At 40.9% G+C, this 14,696-nt stretch overlaps 2 protein-coding genes and 1 long non-coding RNA gene across 5 annotated transcripts; 1 reads left to right on the top strand and 2 right to left on the bottom strand.

Annotated features, from left to right (window-relative positions):
- Positions 1-1,873: 1,873 nt before the first annotated feature.
- On the bottom strand, positions 1,874-10,332 carry elmod3 (ELMO/CED-12 domain containing 3). 3 transcript variants are annotated; one of them, XM_088376830.1, is made up of 14 exons: positions 10,201-10,332; positions 8,749-9,178; positions 8,498-8,685; positions 7,959-8,030; positions 7,803-7,877; positions 7,508-7,577; positions 7,205-7,267; positions 7,027-7,115; positions 6,339-6,462; positions 6,134-6,256; positions 5,914-6,044; positions 5,701-5,777; positions 5,480-5,607; positions 1,874-5,273 (listed from the first exon to the last, which is right to left on the bottom strand). In XM_088376830.1, exons 3-14 carry the CDS (start codon positions 8,531-8,533, stop codon positions 5,023-5,025), a joined length of 1,239 nt encoding a protein of 412 aa, XP_088232956.1. In that variant the 5' UTR covers positions 8,534-8,685; positions 8,749-9,178; positions 10,201-10,332; the 3' UTR covers positions 1,874-5,022. The 3 variants fall into 3 exon arrangements, with proteins under 3 accessions (XP_088232956.1, XP_088232957.1, XP_088232955.1); XM_088376831.1 differs by having other exon boundaries at positions 8,811-9,178; XM_088376829.1 differs by having other exon boundaries at positions 8,498-9,178.
- Positions 9,647-10,340, top strand: LOC148398104 (uncharacterized). The gene is made up of 3 exons (XR_015858707.1): positions 9,647-9,687; positions 9,770-9,872; positions 10,235-10,340. It is a non-coding gene; the product is annotated as an uncharacterized LOC148398104 (long non-coding RNA).
- A 690-nt stretch (positions 10,341-11,030) lies between these two features.
- star (steroidogenic acute regulatory protein) lies at positions 11,031-13,264 on the bottom strand. The gene is made up of 7 exons (XM_088374996.1): positions 13,082-13,264; positions 12,848-12,955; positions 12,590-12,720; positions 12,197-12,355; positions 11,934-12,118; positions 11,767-11,860; positions 11,031-11,678 (listed from the first exon to the last, which is right to left on the bottom strand). Exons 1-7 carry the CDS (start codon positions 13,143-13,145, stop codon positions 11,559-11,561), a joined length of 861 nt encoding a protein of 286 aa, XP_088231122.1. The 5' UTR covers positions 13,146-13,264; the 3' UTR covers positions 11,031-11,558.
- Positions 13,265-14,696: the final 1,432 nt, after the last annotated feature.

The raw sequence follows: 14,696 nt of genomic DNA, 5'->3' as shown, positions 1-14,696 counted from the left end.
CAGAGACAAATGTACAAAAATACTCATACTATTCGATATTGTGATGAAAGATAAGGTATTTTGGAGTTATGACTTTGACCGAGAAGAATGAGGCAGATAGTTGCACATACTATATTGTGCTATTTATCTTGAAAATGTTTTCCTTTTTGTAGAAATAGAGACTTAAAAAGATATAGCTGCACATAATATTTCTAAAACATATCTTATCTCCTTTAGCTCCAATTTAGTCTGAAGTGTGGGTTTAAGATACTGTAGACACTCTATATTGGAACAGATTACAGAAAATAGCAGTCTGCTCTAGCCGAGCTAAACAATGAGTGATATAATGAAAGCAGCGGCGGCCAGCGATAAAATGGAAACTAGCACGAATGTAGACCAAGCAAATCATCATCCAAGTATTTCAAATTGGGCATTAACACTGCTTGAATAACAACTGTTCTTACTTTGAAAGCACTGAACTCAAACAATCTAAATACGTGAACGAGCGACGCTGCTAGCGTTCTGATGTCCTATTTTCACTTTTAAGACGTTTATTTGTGGTCATGTGCATAGAGCTGTTGGCTTGGTGTCGTGAGTGGAGCCTCAGCATCTAGCAGGCAGGAAACAATGACATCAGGAAGAGAGCAGGAGGGAGAACGGAGGAGGGGGTGTATGAGTGAGAGAAAAATATAGTAATCCAGCAGGCTCACTAGGTGCAAATGGAAACAGGTTTAGAAATCTCCATCTTGTAATATGTGTTCATTCCCTCTCGATACAAAGATGTACTCTAGCAGATACGTACCTGAAGCATGAATCCTCTCCATTAGATTGTTGAATTTTGAGTTTCTCAGAAATACAAATCCCACCAAATACACTGTATGAACTCAAGATTGAAAAAACTCATTAAAGTGCAGGAATTGTAGCGTAGAAGTAACAGCAATAACAATATGTTATGGAAGTGATTTTGACTGGGATGAAGATGAATGCCTGAAATATTTTTTCCATGCTGTGTGTGCAATGATTCAGCAGGTCAACCACAGCTCAGTCATCTGGTTCTGGTGTTTGATTAAGCACAGATGTAGAAGCATACAACACTCACTAACTTCATGACCCAGCACCAAAATCCCCCTTCCTTAGACTGCAAAAATATTATATTGCAATGGGGGGAGGGGTCTGCAAAAATGCATAGGAAGCACTATTGAGCGCATACTTATAATGAGTCTGAGTCATTTGTTTCCTCAGTGAGAATCTGACAAACCTTGAACTGTTACTGATACTTTAAACTGTGTTCAAACAGCATCAGTGGAGCAATGTGATTAGCTTCACAGGAACTTGCATGGATCAATTCAGTCCATAGTCAAAGGAGAAATCAATGATGGCTAAAATGTCTCTTTCAAAGAGCAGACAAATGTTACATGGAAACTTTAAAAAACACTCAAATCAATACAGTACATTAAGTAGCTTTGTAGACAGTAATATGTATTGCCAACCACATTATATATATATATATATATATATATATATATATATATATATATATATATATATAAAATGTGTGATTTGATTATATTTGACTTATACTTGACTAAAATTGTTCTCAGCTTTGCTTCAGTTGTGGTTGTATCAAACATTGCCCTCTAGCGGTTAAACTAAAGCACATCAAGAAAGCCTTGTCCGTAGATTAAATTTAGTTGTGATTACACCTCACAAAAAAAACCTGTAACCATAGGTACTGTTTTAAAGCTCTAAAGATTGCTTTTTCAGTCAAATCTAGCTCACTTTCTCTGAAAATATTGTTTAGTCAGAACTGAGAACAAAGGTGAGCGTGTCTGAGTGTGGCAATGTGCCATTTGATAAAATACAGTGTGCTAAAAGTTACACAGAAAACTGATAGTTCTTAGTTTTCAACAGCATTTATTTAGCTTTCTCCATACAATACATTTAATGTACAACAGCACATAGTGTATTCTCAAATAACTCTCAGTATAAAATAGGGCATCTACAATCAAGGTACAGTCATAAAATTCTCTGAGGGACATGACAAAGACCATGACAGCAAAACAGCTTCAAAAAGTATAAAGCGCAGGGTGTTGTCGAGAGATGTGATTGTATTTGCCGAGTCACTGCTGGTTTGCAAGCAGAACTTCAAACGGCACCTCTCGTGGGTCTGGCATCCTGCGAAAACCCGTTTGTTTCTCTTTTCTCTCTTGGCAAGAGTCATGCAACTTTTTGAAAGCAAAAATATAATCCAGGACAATTGCTGATGAACAGTAAAGTTTGGCGGTAATGAGAAGATGAATTAGAACTTGTCTGGGTACTTGAAAGCATAATGACCACAGCCTTACAATCAAGTGCTGACTGAGCAGTTTGTTTGTAGCTCTTAAGACTGCATTGTTTCTCAGTGTTTTCCTGACACCCAACACTTAAATCACAGCAAATGATACTCGACCGTCATCAAAGCCACAAGACAAAACCAGCGCATTCCAACATGGCCAATTCAAAGTTTAGAAGAAAGTGCGTTTCATTTGCAGATGTCTATGGGCCTATATAGTAATGACATAATACACACTTGGGTCATGGACTTGCTTTTGTTATTATAGTATGTCGTGCTTGAGCGGTTTAATATCCTCTGTACATTATATAACGAGTCCAGTGGGTGAAAGAGAAGTATAAGCAAATATAGTATGATATAATGAAAGGCCAAATAAATATCAAGAGAGAAAGGAGAGATTTGTCTTAAGTCTTGAGGTAAGCAATGTATTTTTGTATAATGCCCTACAGACAATCATTCATCTTACAATCATTAATTCTCTATGTACAAACTTCCTGATTTACAGACACTGTACTGCTCCTTAGCTTCAAAAAGAAGAAAACCAAGCGCGGGATCAGTGTGGTGCAATGTTTGGGACAAGGGAGGTGGGCGGGAGGGTTAAGGTGACCTGACTCGATGAGGTGGCCGCAAATGAACATTATGGCTCCAGAAGGTGGCCCTTTTGCATACGTCACACATACAGTTTTACCTACAACAGTGCAAAGTTCCTCATCGGTCGCACAACGCCTTAAAATAATTGGCCTAACCGTGCCGTCTCATTTGTGACAAGATGAAGAATGGAAACGGTACAACAGACCTGTTTGAGGTCAGCTAGCCGTCTACTGCCTTGCAACAACACAGGTTACTGTGGCACTGAGGCAAAAAGCGCAAATTACAAAAAAAAAAAAAGGGAGGAAGCGAACACACGACCATATATGATTCTATGGGATGGAGGCACCCTTTCAACCGTTACCTTCTCAGAAGACAAAGTTGAACTCAATCACATGTCCAGCCAATCTCCACAAGCTGCGCTGCCTCAAATGTTTCTACTTGGAAGGTTTATGAAAGATGAATGTGCTATAGTAGTAAAGGTCTGCGCACTCATTGACACGACAGACCGACGTCAACGTGACATCAACAAGCTTCACGAAGGAGGCAGCTATAGGATGCTACAGTACTAGTGCTACCTGAACATGCTACAGACTGAGACTACAAACATGGGAGACAGTTTCACGCGAGCACAAAGCACGAACCAGCTTTGCCCAGGACCCTGAACCCGTGCTTGGCCAGCCATGTTTTCTTGATTTGATGTTTCCAATTGGACTTTTTTTCTTCATGTTCATTCCAAGTACCATTTTAAAATGACTCAAGTACCATGTTTGCAGCTGGACGGGTCAAGTACTTAGTAAAGCTGGATTTTTGTGTGCAGAGGAAAGTACCCCATTTGTAGTCAATTCCTGTCAAAAAAGGACACCGTCTCACATGTACACTTTCTAACTTATTGACGACATTCGTACTGCCTTACATAAAAAGCTTAACCAGACAAATCAAACTGCCCTTTAAATGGTGACAAGAACCTAAAATGTCATCACTTTTTCTTTAAATGTCTTCACTAAGACGCATTTTCCCCCCACACACACACAAAAGTACACAAACACACCTGGATGTTCACTTGAACAAACACACAAGCCCTGAAGTTAGGAACAATGTCTATGGTTACACAGCACTGACACTTTGATTATCATTGAGTGTGAGCTGGAATTGCATACTGTACCATAGTATTTAGGGGAGGCACCCTTCAACGTCAGCTCAATCATTTTGCCATTCATACATACAAATCCACCCCCCCCTAAAAAAAAATATATACAATCACATGCTTACTAATGGAAAAAAAGCTTATATTAGACCTTCAGAGTAAGCCTTATCAAACGTTTATGATCGGCTGAGAATGTGTGTAGGATTTCCCTGTGTTCTGTTAAAACCATTCTTATTATTACATATCTTCTGGAAAAAAAGAAAAAGCATTTTCAACTGAAGCAGCTAAAATATAGGTTTTTTTTGGGTCGATCATAACTATCAAGTGAATGGACGACTGGACCAATTCTGTGACACCAACAGTGTCAACCCCATTTTCTCCCCTTACATTACATTTTATACCAACTGATAAGGAATCCAAAGGGGTCACAACGTCAAGACAAGCTAACATGTAACCCGCTCCGTGCTCAAAGGCCTGTGACCTGATCAAGTGTTGTGCTGCTGGTTATGACCCTGTGGTGATGAGCATTGATAACATGACTGATGGTGGTGCCCTTCCGCCGCATTGCGGTTGTGTAGTCGCTCGAACAAAAGTGAGCCTCAGGCAACCTGCGACGCCAACATAAGAAGGCTGAGAGGCCCAAACTCCACATGGACTAAGTTGTGACCATGACAACTTCATTTCAATTTCAATTGAGCACTCAATTTTAAGAAAAGTGCAAATGTTCACGTTCTTGTTTTGTGACATCCTGTATCATCTTCATTTGTTTGACTGTTCTGTTTTGGAATAAATAATTCAAACAATGGGGGCTATATGACTAACTACAAAATACTAACACAAAAAAATAAACCTTAGCAAAGTGCAGCACCCCATCTTCAAAGGGTTGGGGAACGTGTTGGATAGTGTGTTCTTCATCTAGCTCTCCATAAGACACAGACAGACAGACAGACAGACAGACAGATGCACGCACACAAGCTTAAATGAGTCTGGCATCACCCTCCATGTCAGATGGTAGCTCACACACCCCTGTGAAGTGCATCTCTTTAGCTTTGCTTCCCTGCCCACTCGCCGCTCTGGCTGCTCGTTCCTCCACGCTGGGAGAAGGTTGCTGAGCCGGTGGCTCTGGCGACGTCCCACGGGGGACTCCACCTGCCCGTCTCTCTTTCAGGAAGACCTCTAGTCGTCGAAGCATCTGCTTTGGGTTCTTTTTGGCGAACAGCTCCACTTCTGAAGAAAATACATCAACAGTGAGTGTATTTGTAGTCTGATGTCATGCCTAGATATTGCTCTCTGTTTAAGATGGAAATTCTGTTGACGTACTTGTCATGCCAGTAGCTGATAATGTAATGTAATATAGTATACAAAAATTAAACACTTCAGTATATTATTTTTCTTTATGCATGTACATGGTCTGCGTGCAACAATTCACCAACCTTTTATCACAAAGCCAGAGTCAGCAATGGTTTTCTGTTGCGTCTTCCACAGTTGGTACAGGTGCAGGTACGTGGCCACGTAAAATTCATTCAGCACACCAACAACTTGCTGTCGACGATTGCACTCCCTAATGAGGCCAAAAGTAGAGAAGAGGTTTTTGCACGACTCATGCACTACGGAAGGATGAAACAAAGGGAGAGGATGATAAAAAAAAACTGACTTTGACAAGGCCTCTTCTCTGAGCACCTGCAGAGCGATGCGCGTCATGTTGATTGACATCACACTGAAAGGAAAGTTCTGGGAATAAACAGTCACAACAGCAACATTAGAACACAATTTACAAAATGTAATAAAATCCAACAAAAGAGCTGGATCAAATATCTGTCTTTGCAAAAACAATGAGAAATATGGACTAAGATGACTAAAAAAATACCTGTGTAGGGTGTTGGGACAACTTGTAGATGTCTCGAGCCAAGGGCAGAGTTTCTGGGTCCATCACAAAATACAATGTGTGCATGAGTCCCAGGAAACCAGTACCACGCAGGTCTGTAGCTGGGTCCATACCTAAAAAGCAAATCATAAGTCACTTTCAAATCTTTATTATAAAGTCGCTTGATGGATGTTAAATGTATTGTGATGATGGAGCATTTTACCCTGAAAGCCAATGTTTTCCCAGTGTGTCCCATAACGAGGACAGTCCAGTCTGCAGCCAATGAGCCTTTTATAAATGGTCTGGAGAACGCGCATGTGGACTATCTGGCTGTTGTCCACATGGCCTATGGAAATCATATGCACAAGTCAGCATTTAAATAAACCCACGGATGACTGCACAAACAGGCACGGCGAACACATGCTCACATTGCGCAATGGCAAAGACAAGATCCCGCTCCTCTGTGAGTTCCCTGTTCAGTCGAGGGGGCCCAAAAAGGAAGTGTGTGATGGCAGCGAGACCTGTCCTGCGAATAGTTGGCTGGATGTTCTTCTGAAAATGTGTGTGTGGACAAAACACAAGATTCCGAAATCAAATTCCTTGTTTGGCACGCTCAAACATGGCGATTAAAAAAATCTTGAATCTTGAAGATCACATGCTCTTTATCTGATATAACGTAATTGAAATATGATTTCAAATATATCAGATTTAGTAAATTTAGATTTAATATTGAATAAAAACCACATTTTACTTTTTTTGGGGAAGTTCACGGAAGCACCTCATCCAAACAGTCACTCCAAGAGAGGACACAGTATTAGAATAAGTGGCTGCTTTATTGAATAGGTGGCTGATATTGTCATCTGCATATTGCTTCTCTTTTAATAAAATGTCAATACACTTCGATGTGTGTGGAGAACGGACCCCTTCAGCTGCCCAACAACATGCTTGACCTAAATTGCAAAAGACCCATTTGGCTGCCTAAAAAAAATACCTTTCTAAAAAAACATGACTTACTATACAATGCACTTTTGGGGTTAACGCGATTCCTAGATTCTGGACCCCAAAGCCCGCGTAAAATTGAGATTTAGGTGTACAATGACAATCATAGTTACTTACAAGCAAGTCCCCGAGATCTGTAGTCTGGAAGTACTGAAGAGCTTCATTGAAAGAGATGAGCGGTGTAGGGTTTGAGTCATCAGTGAGAGCTGGGGGATTCAAAACAAACAAAAGCAAATCTAATTTAGCTTGGTAAATTCCTGACAACATAGACATGAAATTATTTGACAGCTCTGACCTGGTTGGATATTTTCTAGAGCCTCCCACTCCTGTCTGGCCTTTTCCAACTCCTCATCTCCTTCTGTGGAGACACACAAGAGCAAGTTAAGAAAATACTATCAATCGGTGGATAGTTTCATTCACACCCTCCATTCATCGTCCCTATTCTGGGGTACTGCATCATTCCTTCAGCACCAAGCCAACAACCTGAATCCCAAAGGAAGGTTCTATCCGCACAGCAACCTAGTGTCTCGGATACAGTACTAAATTCTACTGGGAATAGGATGAGAGACCGAAGTGAGTTTGTGTGAGAGTGTGCTACCTGCAGGTTTAGTCTGGTCCCCTCCTGCTGCAAGAGTCTGCAGGAGACCATTCTGCTTCAGTGCTGAAATCTGAAAACAAGTTTAACACAATCACCTTTCATAATGTCCCCACAATGTAGCAACACAGCGTCAAGTCGACTTGGGCCGTCATGCAAATTAGTCACATGGTACATCATTCAGAATGCTCGAGTTTAGAGAACTGTACATATATTGCAACACAAAAGTCAGTATTTCTTGCATTATAGTACAAGCAAAAGAAATGGGTGAGAAAATAGACGTAGCGGAGGTAATTACCGGCAGGGATGTGAGGGGTGCACAGTCATTGGTGTGATCTCTGACACTGTGACTGATAATTAGTCCATTCATAACCTGGAAAGAAAATGTTTCAGCCATTTTTGAGGAAGCAGGACTTCTTGAATCGAGGGGAAGGGGTCATCTGAGTTTACTCACAGGCTTTTGGTTCGAGTGTCCATTGGTGGTCTCCTCTGATGAATTACATTCAGGAGACAAACCATTTTGTCCCTAAGAGCAGGGAGAGGGCACCACATGTGCAGATGGTTATAAAACGGACATAATAAAAGTGGAGAGGAAAACAGAAGTTATTTTTTAACTCACCAAGAAGACAGTTGTCTTGAATAATAATAAAAAGTCATATGCGGGAGAGTTAGGGGAAAAAAGTTTACAGAGCGAAACCGAGCTGAAGTTAAGAGAAATGCCCTGCCAGCTGCCGCCATGGTAACATGGCAAGCGAGCCAGAGCAGAGATTACAGCTAAAGCAGTGGAGCGAGCTGTTGACTTTAGGTCTTAAATTAAACATATGTGGAAAAGCAAATGAGCTCTTAATTGTTTAACAATGTGGCGTAGGAAGAGAAGATGTCTCCGTATAATTGCGGGTATTAACATGGGTACGAGCTAATATGGACACAACAACCTTGGCTTTGTTCTAATAGGCCAAATGAAATGATGTCGCGGGAGGCCGAACGCATTACCTCACGGTAGAAAGTGACATCAGTGTCTTCTTCCATTGCATATGATTGTGTTGGCTGGCAAGGGTCTTCCCGATTGGAGCCTCTAAAGGCTTTTGAAATCCTGGACTGAGATGGGCTGACAAGTTGCTACAAGGACTACCATGGTTTCTTGAGCACACGTGTGTAGTGACTGCAAAGATTGATGGTTCCTATAGATGAAAATGTCCACGGTCATAAGTTAAGACTTCACCCCACTGGTAACAGACACCCACATCGTCCACATCTCGGGTTTTCCCTCGGTGATAGTGGCAGCCTCCTCCTCCTATATTCTAACCTTGAGTGTGCACACAGAGAGGAATGTGCAGATATCAGTCTAGCGCCGAGAGGAAATGGCAAATTTCCCGGAATCCTCCCTCTTTCCTCCCCTCCACAGATCCCCTTGGCCAGTCGCTTCGCTCCTCATCGCCATCAGAGGTGCCCAGAAGCTGGATAATAACATCGCTTTTCAGGCTTGAGCTCTCCTCATAGCAGACACTTCATTACTTTGGCTCTCAAGACAAATCCAATAAGCGCACGGAGATATTAGTACACTTTAAATGACTGCGTTATCTTCAGCCTCATGTGAAACAAGAAGGGCAGGTGTCCAGATGTGGCTCATGAGCTGTCTTCTTTTTTGGGAGGGGGTCTCACATGCATTAGAATCTGCAATGTGAAGTAAAACAAATCATCACAAAGGTATCCTACATACACAAGATATAAAATATACTAAATGCAAAAACAGGGTGTGGGTAAAAAGTATGCAACCACCCTGGGACCCACCAATTCAATTCAATTTTCAAGGGTCACATACATAATACATCGAATAATTTTCACAGAGAATCAGATCCATAATGTAATGATTGAACGGTGAACTTGGTGGACATAGTGCCTTGACCACTGTGTATTAAAAATATTCCCACCGCTACATCATTAGATTGCATTGTGTATAACTTTGTAAATAAAGATGTACTGTTTTGTATTGTCTGACATCAAAGATGCGTGATTTAAAAAAAACTGCACACATGTAAAACAATGTCATTTTCAGGACTTTCATGTATTTCCAGCAAAACAAACAACAAAAATAAATACAGTACTCTACTCCCAACACATCTGCTAAAATAAAAATTACAAAGGAGAATGCACACACAGCAACATGTCATTCAAATTGTCTGGTAAGCAGCAAATTTTCTGATTTAAAAAATTAAACAAAAAGAATGACGCCAGCTTTTTTTTTTTGCAATCCTAAATTTGCAGGCTGCCAGCTCTAACGTCGCCACAGTACAGAAGCTGTCAGCCAGCTAGCGAGCAGCAGGCTAGCAATATGTCAGCTAACAACCCCGCAGGCACAAACACCCAGGTACTGCTTCTTCTCAAACAACCGATGTATTTATTGCAATTTGTGCATAAAGGACGGTCTATTTTCGCAGTGCACAGCTGAGGGATCGCCTGTCATGAAAAGTGTGTGCAATTGAGTGAATGACAGCGCCTCTTTCTTACAAAAAAGCCAGCTGTCAGAGCTAACTAACGGGCTAACTGTAGAGCTCTATTCAATTGTAACAGGGATGAAGTCTGAGTCCAAAATCTAATGCAAGTAAAATACATTTTCACTTCGGAAAATACAACAAATTAAAGCGATGCCCTACTGTCCGAGCATATAATTATTTGATAAAAAGGATTTGAAATACCTCAGTTTCTGATTGTTTCTCCCTCCAATCTCAGCTTCCCTTCCCCCGTCCAGCGGCCACTGTAGTGCAAATGCATCATGGGAATTGTCGTTTCCTGCCCCGATCTGGATTCATTACGTCATTGTTCTATGGCTCAGAGGTACTGATGGCGTGTTACTTAGCATCTTATTTATCCACATCATAGTTACAATACCATTTCCCGAAGCATATATCTGACAATATGATTGATAACATACATATGTGCATAATTTTGACCAATAAAATTGACCACAAAAATGCATCCACAATACTTTAGAGCAACAGAGAAATGTTTCACATCTAACTAATGCCCTCCGGAATTGTTTAAAGGCATGTAAAGAAGGGTTTCAATGTGGATCATAGAAATACACTCTTAAAGTTTCAGCAAAGTGTATAAACAAAATAACTAAAAGATCTGAACATCTCATCTGAATCCAGTGAGTCAAATGAGGGTGGGGGTTATATATAATGCAGCACAAGATCATAATAAATACTGTGTAACTTTGTTAAAAACCCGATTAAAAATGCAGCATAAATACTGTTAAATGATGCTGAAAACGTGAAACTTCGTTTTTGGAGTTGCTATTCGACCAAATGCCAAATGATGGACACAAATGGAGCATTACTTTTTTATCAATTTTCAATCTGACTTCCCTACTTAGGTTACACCCTGGACTGGTCATCAGGTCACATATAAAACACCCATTCATTCTCAATTTTGAGCACATGGGCACTTTAGACTCTTCAATTACCTTTACCTGGAATGTGACTATTACCTGTCCCGATCATAATAACGCAACTGTAGTCAGACATGATGATGGGTTGTCAGCATAGCATTTATTTGAGTTTTCAGGTATCAGCAAAAAAATCTCCTAGGTACCTTTTTGCATACACTCATAAATATCAATGGCATGGAGATTGTTTATTCACATAGCAGCTATTGCAATGGCACAAATCAATAAATAAAGCACAGCAATAAAATGTGCAATTCACAGTGGAGCGACATGATACCCAAGGTATTATCACTCTGAAACAATGTGCAGTTCATTAACTGTTTGACTCCTCAGACCGGCTCAAGGCGGAATGGTTCAATCTGAATGAACATGTTAATCAACAATATGATTGGTGTCTCATTCAAAGATTGCCTATTAATGTGTGAGAGAAACACAAGTGTGCTCAGATTTTCCCCACTTTAAGCCAAGCAATGTATTAATCTAATTTCCCTATTAGCAATTTTTTTTCTTTGCTGATCATAGCGTGTTTGTGTTGTTTGATGGCACATTAGTCTCTCCTCTGCCACTACTGAGCGTATAATGCCGAAGCACAGGAGGCATGTTGTGTCAGCAAGTGTGAGCCATCTCCACGGAAACCTGATTGGCCATCCTTTGCCTGAGGTGGTTGGCAAAGTCCACCTGTGTCTGGGAGAGCACTTTGTTGATGATTGTCTTTGGGATCCAACCCTGCAAACGATAAAGGCGAAGTTTGTATTCAAATAATGGAATCCATTGACATGGAAATGGGATAGCACAGAAGACACTGGTAGTGTACCTTTAAATCTATATTTAGTAACCAGGTGAACTTGGTCTTATTGGGGTCTTCGCTGCTGGGCTTCATAACTATACAAGTGGGCCCATTCTCTGCCCTGTCAAACAAAATAATCACTTTTAACAATGTATAGTCATGCAACTCATTTGTTCATCAGAGTCATCCCTCACCTGACCACACCCCTCTGCTCAGGCATCTTTGGGTGTTGAGTGGACGTTCCAGCCAGGAAGCAGGTGGAGCCGCGACGCTTTGCACAGCGAACACTGACAAAATCCCGAGGCCCCACTACATTGCCCGGTGTGTCTCCTGATACCTCATGGGTCACCAACGTGTCCTTGCCGATCTTTTGAAGAATCTGTAGGATTCGAAATTTTCCCTTTCTCGGTGAAGGGTATATTACCATATTAACTGCATGTACGTGATGCTGCCTCACCTTGACCTGCTTCACGTTTGGGTTCCACTCAGCCATCTGCTCCATGTTTCCCACCAGCTCTCCATAAAGGCTATCAGGATGTTGGTCTAACAGAACCTCTAACCTGAACACCTTTCCGATGCCAGGCAACACCTTACTCAAGACTTTGTCTCCGTTTGCCTGAGGAGCATCACAAACATACAATTGTCTTCCTGAAGACAAAAAAAAGGTATTGCAAATATTCCGTCCGATTTATATGAAGGGTTAAGTTGAAATGTCCATCACACCCCTCACTACATGATGGTATGATGTGGTGCTCTGTGATTTCTCATGGTCGTGGAAGAAAAAAAACGTTACTGGTAATTGCAGAGAATCCTTATTTATCAGCTCAGTGTTTCCCGTCTTGATACTCACAGCGACAGTCTCAACAATCCAGCCCTCCTGCTCACTGAGGATGCCAATAGCTTTCTGCAGCGCATCTTCGCCTTGTTTCACGTAGGACATTTCTTCCTCACTGTATCCATTCTCCTCCTTAATCGGAGAACCTTCCAACAAACAGGTGGGTAAAGTATTTAAAATGTTGGGTTATTTTTTAAACGCATGTGTCAGCCTTGCAACCAAAACGGTATTAAATTTTTATCTGTGTTGGAGGGAAACAATTTCATAACTTACTGAGGAAGGAACTTCTTCTCCGGACTTGGCTGATCCAGTTACTGGGGCCTGGACCTGCAAGTCGGTCCAGCTCATGGTGTATAGCCACAATTGCATTCTTTCTTAAACCTTGGTGATGGAGACACAAAATGGGCAACAATCTTTCGGTTAAGGCACAAGATACAGCGCAAGCAGTTTTTGGCGTTACTGGAGATTATTGAATCACTAAATATTAATCTTTCATTTTTGACTCACCTCTCATGTTCCTCATATGGCGGTAGGAGATGCCAGCGCACAGTTTGAAAGTTGCAGGAAGCATTTTGTTCTCGGAATTTCTTTGCCTTAAGAGAACAAAAACTCAGTCACGGTATTAAGAAACAGTTTGGGTGTCAGTGCTGTCGAAATGACTTTCAATTCTGACTGTGGATGTCTGAGTGAGCCTGTGTATATATACAGCATGCCCACAAGGCCATCGTGCTATCTCTGCATAGATAAACACACACATACACACACACATGCACGCATGCACACACATCGCCTCCCTCTTCGGAGGTCCATGTCGCCAAGGTTGCTTTATGAACAAGATGAGCATTTTTCTGACTTTCACATGTTGTCCAGTGCCCAAAGCCCCTCCGTATTGCTCCGAGAGGTCAATATGAGAGCGATTGGAGTCATTTATCCCTTCATAGTTTGAAAATGTTCAGACCTTTGGCTAAAAAAGTCTCTGTTTGGTTTGTCTTTTTTACGGCTAACCTTCAATATAACTGATATGTTACCACGGGCTTACAGCGCATGACATTTGTAATTGATGGTGGGCCATTAACCCTGATGTTCTGTTTGGGTGGTCTGCAGACCGAGTCTTATCTATCTTGATTTACCTTGAAAGACTATCTGGACAAAAGTCTTAGGACTTGGCTCAAATTATTGAAACAACCAAAAAGTCTGAATTTAGGCCATTTATGCTTGTTTTCAATCTTTCTGGGCAATTCTATCCAACAGGAGAAGTTTGCAGAAATTCCTATTTTGCTCCCCCCTTGACACTCCTTCAAAAAAATTGGAACACTTTCACCAATTTGAATTTCCGTTGAATGTTTTTTTTTTTTCAGATAGAGATTTTTGAGGGTGACATCTAACAATGTATATGACACAGAAGACCAAAATTCCAGTTTTTACTTCCGGGAATTTACTTCTGTAATGAATATGTAATTTAGTAGACACTCTTTTGTCTGACACTACAGAGTCTACAACTTCCAATAAAAAGAAAGTTGCATTTGAGAGACACCATCAACCTTCTGTGACATGAACAGACTATAAGTAACAATTTTTAGGTGTCATTCTCCCATTACTATATTCTACCAATACTGTATAAAATGTCATTCACTTGAAAATATTGTTTTCTCTCCAATTTATGTGTTCCAATATTTTTGCTCATCTAAAAATATGTTTCGTCCTTACAAAGAATTGATTCATTCAGTACGGCGTAAAAAAACTGTGAACTCTAAATGCGTGCTGCAGTAGGCCGTCATGGAAATAATAGTCATGATCGCCCAAATTTCGTGTTGCTGAAGTCCTATTCACTCTTGTCACGTCCCGTTACCAACATCATCGTCATGATTCTGTTTTGGCCTCCACATCACTAAAAAGGCTGAATCACGCTGTGGAATGATGATGTCCAAAGGGGCTCTGTGTTTTGTCAAGCATCTCACATGTTTTGACAACCTTGTTCAGCCCTCCAAGCAAAAGCAAAGCTATCTAACAGTAATATTGCCTCAACGCTTGGCTTGTCAAGCTAACAGTGTCAACGTTGCATGGAAAGCTTTTCCGCTTAGTGTACAAGGATTTGCGTCATTAAAAACAGGATTCTAGTGCT

This window comes from Syngnathus floridae, chromosome 5, assembly GCF_059516105.1.
Source record: "Syngnathus floridae isolate MCC-2025c chromosome 5, RoL_Sflo_1.0, whole genome shotgun sequence".
Lineage (NCBI taxonomy): Eukaryota > Metazoa > Chordata > Actinopteri > Syngnathiformes > Syngnathidae > Syngnathus > Syngnathus floridae.
The sequence above is the reverse complement of the archived record's forward strand: the minus strand, read 5'-3'. Positions and strand labels throughout refer to the sequence as shown.

Bases quoted from the DNA above. Each gene is read 5' to 3' on its own strand.
- elmod3 (XM_088376829.1), bottom strand. From the start codon at position 8,533: ATGGAAGAAGACACTGATGTCACTTTCTACCGTGAG. The intron at 7,878-7,958 runs GTGAGTAAACTC...TTTTCTTTCCAG, and splicing joins GACACTCGAACCAAAAGCCT to GTTATGAATGGACTAATTAT. The intron at 7,578-7,802 runs GTAATTACCTCC...ACTTGTTTTCAG, and splicing joins CACCCCTCACATCCCTGCCG to ATTTCAGCACTGAAGCAGAA.
- star (XM_088374996.1), bottom strand. From the start codon at position 13,145: ATGCTTCCTGCAACTTTCAAACTGTGCGCTGGCATCTCCTACCGCCAT. The intron at 12,956-13,081 runs GTGAGTCAAAAA...TCCATCACCAAG, and splicing joins CCATATGAGGAACATGAGAG to GTTTAAGAAAGAATGCAATT. The intron at 12,119-12,196 runs GTGAGGCAGCAT...CGAATCCTACAG, and splicing joins CAAACGTGAAGCAGGTCAAG to ATTCTTCAAAAGATCGGCAA.